This window comes from Austrofundulus limnaeus, unplaced genomic scaffold, assembly GCF_001266775.1.
Source record: "Austrofundulus limnaeus strain Quisiro unplaced genomic scaffold, Austrofundulus_limnaeus-1.0 Scaffold127, whole genome shotgun sequence".
Lineage (NCBI taxonomy): Eukaryota > Metazoa > Chordata > Actinopteri > Cyprinodontiformes > Rivulidae > Austrofundulus > Austrofundulus limnaeus.
In genome coordinates, this window is record NW_013952529.1 from 444830 (window position 1) to 452608 (window position 7779).

At 38.7% G+C, this 7779-nt stretch overlaps 1 protein-coding gene across 5 annotated transcripts in view; it reads left to right on the forward strand.

Moving 5' to 3' along the window:
* LOC106522336 (plasma membrane calcium-transporting ATPase 1) overlaps positions 1–7779 on the forward strand; it is a 113226-nt gene that overhangs the window by 100568 nt on the left and 4879 nt on the right. For all 5 annotated transcript variants that reach the window (XM_014015313.1, XM_014015311.1, XM_014015312.1 and 2 more), the window contains 4 exons: positions 1937–2150; positions 2232–2443; positions 4173–4280; positions 5894–6076. In XM_014015313.1, the coding sequence (XP_013870767.1) occupies positions 1937–2150; positions 2232–2443; positions 4173–4280; positions 5894–6076 (717 nt within the window). The remainder of the gene's footprint in view (positions 1–1936; positions 2151–2231; positions 2444–4172; positions 4281–5893; positions 6077–7779) is intronic.

Below are 7779 nucleotides of genomic sequence, written 5' to 3' on the forward strand. Positions count from 1 at the left end.
GTGTGTGTGTGTGTGTGTGTGTGTGTGTGTGTGTTGCTGCTGCTGCTGCTGTTTGCTCCAGCTGTAGACCTCACTGAGTGTATAAATACAGAAACCAGCTGTCAGGCTTAATTTGATTTATTTATGGATCAAAACAAGAAATAAAAACAATCTAAAGATTTTATTTTAACAGATTCCATCGATTGTTCAGTAAACAAACACAAAGTGCAGAACCTGTGATAAAAACTGGTCCCAGGTCCTGACCCAGCAGCTTGTAGAGTCTGCTTCAGGTTCTGTTGGTGTCTCTCATGGTTGTGGAGGAGTTTTGGCCCACAGCTCAGGTGTCTGAAGGTCCCACCACAGGGTCAACTTGGGTCCAGAGGTTCTGTGGTTCTTCCAGATGAAACGGACCCAAGTTGTGCTGCCGTGCTGGATTTAGAGAGAAGAAGTCATGACCTTTGACCTGTTAACGTTCAGCGGAACGCTCGCGTGCCGTTTTTGTTTCGTTTTATTTTGAAAGGCCGCCCTGTGTTTCTCTTCATCCTGTGTCCGTGTTCAATGCATCAAAATGGACGTCTAGGCCCTTCTCTTTCGATTGACAACTCATTTGACCAACTGGGTTCAAGTATCGGCTGTCCAGAGCCAATAATATATGAGAAGTGACCAACTTCCGGTTTCCATCATCCTGAGTTTGATTGACTGTAGATTTGGCCAATCAGCTCCGAGCTTCGTTCTGATGCCACAGCTGTGTAGCCAATCACCGTACCTTTCATTTGGTGTATATATTGAGGGGGTGGGAACTTTGTTTAGTGACGGACGAGGATAATACGGAGGAGGTTGCCATATTTGGGCAGTATAGCTATGCTAACAATGGAAGCTACGCTCACAGGAAAATGTTCTTTTCCATCGTTTTTTGGCCAGTTAGCTGTCTAAACCTGCTGATAAGATGAAAATATATTTGTTATGAAGAGTTTCGAGTGCTTCAAGACATGGAAGAGTGATTTTTGTGGCCAGGAGAAGTAAAAATATTTGGATAAAAAGACTTCTGGTCGCCATTTTGAATCGCTAATTTTGTCATATTTGAGGACAAATATGCATCAAATGTGAGTAAAAAAACAAATATTTTTTTGCTGCTGGTGGTTTTATAAGCTGTGTGGAATGTTAATGCTCTGAAAGAAATAAGGATATATTTGTTTGTTCTTGTGGTTTGGCTGGTTATTGGTGGAAATTTGGCTGAATGTACTCCAGTTGGTCTAAATATTTCTGAACATTAATATATATTTTAATTTAATCCTGCTGTGAGTAAATATGGATGGTCGAATGTGTTTTTTGAGGGTTTTATCTTTAATTTGAGCCCAGTGTGAAGTCCCTGTGTTGAAGCATTTATAAATTACAGTGTTTTAGACAAACTGTACAGTTTGGACATACCGTACATGTGTACAAATGTACAAATGAGACATGCTGGATTGTACTATGTCTCAAATATTCATATTTTATGCTACTGTTACCAAATTTGAGCTGGTAATAGTTGGGAATTAATATTTTATCCTAGTAAAATTTGTTTGATAATATCTCATTCCCTTCATATTCTGTGATACTTTATTAATAAAAAGTWTAAATTTAGGGAGAAAAATATCTTGATTTTTGTGTATTTTACTTCATTATACTAAATACTAGTTACAGTTACAAAGAATATGACTGATGAAGTTAAAATTTCAGATTATTAGCTTTAAAAAGAGACCAAGCTTGTGAATTTACTCTAAAGGGTTCAAAAGCAGTACTTCATTTAATTTGTGTACTTTTTGAGGCGTTTTATGGTATTTTTGCCCGAAGGTTAACAGGTGAGATGATGACTCATTTATAATCTGATATTTAAAGAAGAACTTTGTTCTTTGTTGTAAAACTGAAGAAATAATTTAAACAGTTTGTTTGAGTTTGGTGGGTTCTCCTCCTGCAGGACTCTCCTCTGAAGGCCGTGCAGATGCTGTGGGTCAACCTCATCATGGACACTCTGGCCTCTCTGGCTCTGGCCACCGAACCTCCCACAGAGTCTCTGCTGCTGCGTAAACCTTACGGCCGCGAGAAGCCCCTCATCTCCAGGACCATGATGAAGAACATCCTGGGCCACGCCGTGTATCAGCTGACCATCATCTTCACGCTGCTGTTCGCCGGTGAAGCTCGTATGTTCAGAGCTCTGAGACGTGTGGATGAAACAGGTAGACTCAGTTTCTGCTCTCCTTCCTGTTTCTCAGGTGAGAAGTTGTTTGACATCGACAGCGGCCGTAACACGCCGCTGCACGCGCCCCCGTCAGAGCACTACACCATCGTGTTCAACGTGTTCGTCATGATGCAGCTCTTTAACGAGATCAACGCCAGAAAGATCCACGGCGAGAGGAATGTGTTTGAGGGCATTTATAAGAACCTGATCTTCTGTGGCGTGGTGCTGGGGACCTTCGCCCTGCAGGTAAGACATCAACCTGTAGTGCAGGTGGAGAGCTGATGAGCTAACGAGCTGACGAGCTCGATGACTCGTTGTACAGGTGTCAGTAAACAGGACTCTCAGAACCAGGTTCTGATCTGCTGCTTGTTTTAATGTTTCAACTCAACCAGATTTGATGCGTCTTTGGTTTGTTGCCATTTTAAAAACCGTCATATTTTACTTTTAATTAGAGCTGAAACGATTCCTCAAATAATTTGATTACAAAATATCCTCGAGGCAAATGATCTGCCTTGGAGCTTCGTATAAATACACACTGTTTTAATCAACACACTTTCATCCAGCCGGAATGTTATTTGTGTTACACAATGCTACAACGTTAGCGCTTCCGCTAACAGTTACACTGTCGACGTGTGTATGCTTGCTAAGAGCTACAGTATATTTAGCTTTAGAAGAAGATGAAGAGTAACGAAACAAAGCACTCAGAAAACAATAAACCATAAAAAACATGGGAACATTTAAAACTAAACAGAAAAGACGACAACGCACAATGCTCTGCACATCCTCGATGTTTCTGCACCGGAACAAAAACTGCTGCGTGTACCGAACACATCCTGAGTTAACAACAGGTATCGTTCACATTACCTTTGGTTACCTAATCTGTGATAATCTGTCAGGTTACAGATGTAAAAGGAGGAGGTATATTTAAGTTAATATTATTTGTGCTGACTAATCATGGTGACCTGGCAGGGTTTTATTAAACAGTGTGTAAGTTGTGCGATTAAAAACAAGACTTACTGTAAGTTTGTCAGATAAAAATAAAAACACAACAGATCGACAGCTTGAGCTGAAACACATTAATTTGTTATGTTTTTATCTTCATTTAAATGATACTTGGAGTAAATATTTCAAGTTTAAAAGTATTTATAGAAGATAGTTGGATTTATTAAATTATTTGCTGCTGCTTTTTATGATTTTAGCRTTCATTACTACTGTCATATTTGTTTGWAGCRAAGCAGTCAAGACTAAATCTTTAAATGGGAACCCTGCACCAACCTAATAACAGTCTTAAAAAATAAGATTTTTTTATTACAATTAACAAGTGAACTCTACAAAACTAAACTGCAACACCCCAATGTTTATATTACCCATTTTACTTGTTACATTTCTAAAAAACATTCAGCTTTCCAATCCATAACAATACATTTACAACATTTTTATTTTTCTGTGATTGTTTAAAATGATTCAGTGTTTTTAATTAATGCCTCCTCAAACCTCACACACATAAATACAAACAAATGGAGCTTAAAATGCATTAATTAATACAACTGATGTCATTTTATTTAGATTGCAGCAGGGTCACCAGCAGGTGTAGATTACCCCTTCACAATATTAAATAACTGTATTTCTCATAAAATAATTTAAAATAATTACTGCAGAACATGACAATTTTTTTATATACGATTACTCGATTAATCGTCAGAATAATGGATAGATTTATCGACTACTAAAATAATCATTAGCTGCATCCCTGCATGTTTTTAATCAACTTTAAATCTCAGTTTAAGAGTGACTCATTGATGATGTCACTCCTGATCACAGGTTGATCTTGGAGATAAAACTTGTCTCTGCTTCCTGCTCTAATGAAGAAGAAGATTTCTAACTGTTTCTCAGGGACAGATCTGTGCTTCGAACTGGAGACAGACAGGATTTATTTAAACCAATAACCCAAACTGTGTTTTTATTTCCCTCTCAGGTGGTCATTGTCCAGCTGGGGGGCAAGCCGTTCTCCTGCCACCCTCTGACCCTGGACCAGTGGTTGTGGTGCGTGTTCATCGGTGTGGGCGAGCTGCTGTGGGGACAGGTGAGACCAGAGCCCACGCACATCCAGCAGCAGCTGTGATGTTTGTTCAATCTGCTGCTGCGTGAGAAACGCTCTCACTGCTGCAGCGTTGCCATCGCGACCATCGGCATGGCAATAAGCTCGGCACATGAAAGCAGCGACTCCTGCTCACGAGCAGCGATCCTGTTACATTCACCAGCTGAGAGACGTTCATCTAGACCTGCTGCCTGCAGACTGAGGCAGAACTGGAGAACAAAGAGTTAAAGATGCTGACAGAAACACTCTGAGCTCACCTCAGGATTTATTTTAAAGTGACAGAATTTAAAAAGTAAATCTCTCACACTGTGAGAAGTGCATTTATTTTTAACGCAACTATAAATAAATAATGATCCTAAAACAATACTGAGAAAAACAATCATCTGATGCTAAACTCAAAACTGTTGGTTCAAAATATAACAATTAACTTATAACTATGAAAAGATTTTATCTGCTTTTACAGCTAAAACGAAAAAAATCATCAATTAACAAACTTTAATTAATATATCTGAAAACTATTGACGCATTTATACATTCATAGATAAATCCAGTGGTGGGCACAGTTCCCCTAAAGCACTAAAGCYCTAATAGGGGAACTAATTTCGTGATTAGTGCTTTAGTGCTCTTGCTAATTTCTTAATTCATTAGTGGATTAGCACTTGCTAAATTTATAAGCACTAACTGAGCTCTTTAAATATTATTGATCAACATTATTGATCAACAGCTGAGGGTGAAATCTGTCAGATGTGTTGTTCATGTGTCATTTATCCACTACATCAGTGGTTTTCAAACTTTTTGCTTCCGACCCACAAAATACCAGCTGCAGACACTCGTGACTCCAGATATTACTTTTTTATGTAGCAAATTTTGCTAATAACTCTGTTAAACATGGGAATAATAACTATAAACAAACAACTATGATACCAATTTTTAGGCATTTATGATCATTTAAAAAGTTGCAATCATGATAAAAATATTTCATTAGCATTTTTTTGCATTTAAATTGATGTTTGGAAATCATCTGGGGACCCTCACTTGATGTTTTGCGACCCACAAAGAGGTCCGACCCCTACATTGGGAACCACTACACAAGATGAAATATTAACAATAAATAATATAACAATATTAACAATATTCTGGACACAGAAAATATTCTCCTGTTGATTCTGAGGAATGCTCCATGGGTCAGCTGGGTTTTTAGTGCTTTAGAATTAGGGGAGCTAAATATTAAAGTTAGTGCTTTAGGATTAGTGCAACTAATTTTTAGATTAGTGCCGCCCACCACTGGATATATTTCTTTTAGCTTAATTCATACTTTGTCTTTTCTAAGCTTGTTTAACAGATTATTTTTAAACAGTCGTTCAGCTTCAGACTCACTAAACATTTATTGACTGTCTGACAGTCAGCAGAACAGATTCATGCAGTTCCTTAAACAAACTGAAACACTTCCTGGTTTTTATGATCCCAGTCTGAGATTCTGTGTTCATAACAGGAAGATTAAAGATGAGAGCAGCTGAACCCGGCCGGTCGACCTCGTTTACAGACCTCACACTGACCTCTGAGCCCACCTGCTAACAGCTGTTCTCTCCAAACCTCAGCTGATCACATCCATCCCGACCCACCACCTCAAGTTCTTGAAGGAGGCCGGCCACGGCATCACCAAGGAGGAGATCCACAAGGAGGAGCTGACGGAGGACACGGACGAGATCGACCACGCAGAGATGGAGCTGAGGAGAGGCCAGATCCTGTGGTTCAGAGGTCTGAACCGCATCCAGACTCAGGTACCCCCGAGAGAGAGTGGTTACATGGTGACCCTGCAGGTCTTATTAGACTTGTTGGTTTAGTTTTCTCTGGTGATGATTTGTGTTTGATGTGGTGAAACAGAACAATCTTAAAGTGTCTGTGACCTCAAATTTTTATAATTCATATGAATGCATTTTTAGAAAGAGGACATTGATAAAATATTGTGAAATAAATTTAATTTTGCTGAGATGAACAGCTGTTGAGATATTTGCGTGTGAAGAAACAGGAAGTGATGTCATAGGGGAATGTCTGCATGTGAACAGAGCGTTGTTACAACAGCCAATAACCCAGACTGTAGAGAAGAATCTGATGTTTTTTAAAATTATTTTGAGTCTCTATCAGAGAGATGACGAAGAGTTCAAATATTGTTTCAGTAAATAAAGACCAGAAAGTTTTCTTTGTTAAAGAGTTCCCCTTTGATGTCACTTCCTGTTTCACTTTGGCTGAGCCAAGTTCAAAAGAAAATATGACAGTTATGAGACCAAATAGGTTAAATCTTGTGTTTTACTCCAACTTTCTTAAACTTTGACTTTTTGTATTTGGAGAATATACACGTCACAGGCTCTTTAAAGAAGTGAAGAATAATCTAATCTAATCTGAGCTGCTTTAACTTTCAAACATGGCCGCCAGCATCCTCCACCTGAGTGTAGACTTCTCCTGGGTTTGTTCATGATCCACAGAACCTCATGACCCGGTTCATCTCCTCACAACACAAACTGCTGCTCTTCAAAGAACAGAAGATATCCAGAGTGGAGATTAGACCACAGACACACACAGACACACACAGACACACACTCTGCAGCTGCAGTCCAGTTAATTTCACACTCTGCTGCTGATCTTCACCACAGAACCACTTCATTAAAACACAAATTAAAAACTGAGCAACAAAAAGCTTTTTGAAGATTACGAGTCAGTAAAGCGTCACTGTAAGCTGTTTCATCTCTTCTTCTTCTGTTTTTATTGTTTTTACTGTAAAACTGAGAGAAAACTGACTTCAACACCTCAGAGTAATAAATATCTTACCTGTTGTAGATTGACATTATAACAGCTTATTTTAATCAGCCATTTACAACAGAAACGTTGATGTGACGAAGCTTATTTATGACCCCCACACGGGGGTCCTATTGTTTTCATACTTTTTATTTTATTTATTTATTTATTTACTTACTTTTATTTTATTATTTATTTTATTTTATTTTGTTTTTATTTTATTTTTTCAAGATTTTAGATCAAAAATAAAGGCTGCACTGATCAAGATGAAATTTGTCAGGACTGTAGTTGTGTCTGACCTACACTACACCAGCCAATGGTTTTACCATAGACCCCATAGTTGGGGAGGGGGCTCCATCTGAAATGGGGCGTCTGGACGTATAAAAATGCTCATAACCCCAAAACTGCTCAGCATGGGAGCTTCAGATTTTTTTGTTGCTCAGTATTGATAAAGGGCTGTCCATCGAGCCCACCAATGAGTCCCCGGACCCCCACCCAAAACAATAAATCCTTTCTGGTGACGTCTGTGTGGGGCTCATACAGTATATGCTCCTGTTATGAGCTACATTATTACAGTTTATTTTATTTATTGTTACTCACTGTGAATATACTTTACATCTGATAAAACTTTTATAGACAGGTGCTTCTGTGTGTGTGTGTGTGTGTGTGTGTGTGTGTGTGTGTGTGTGTG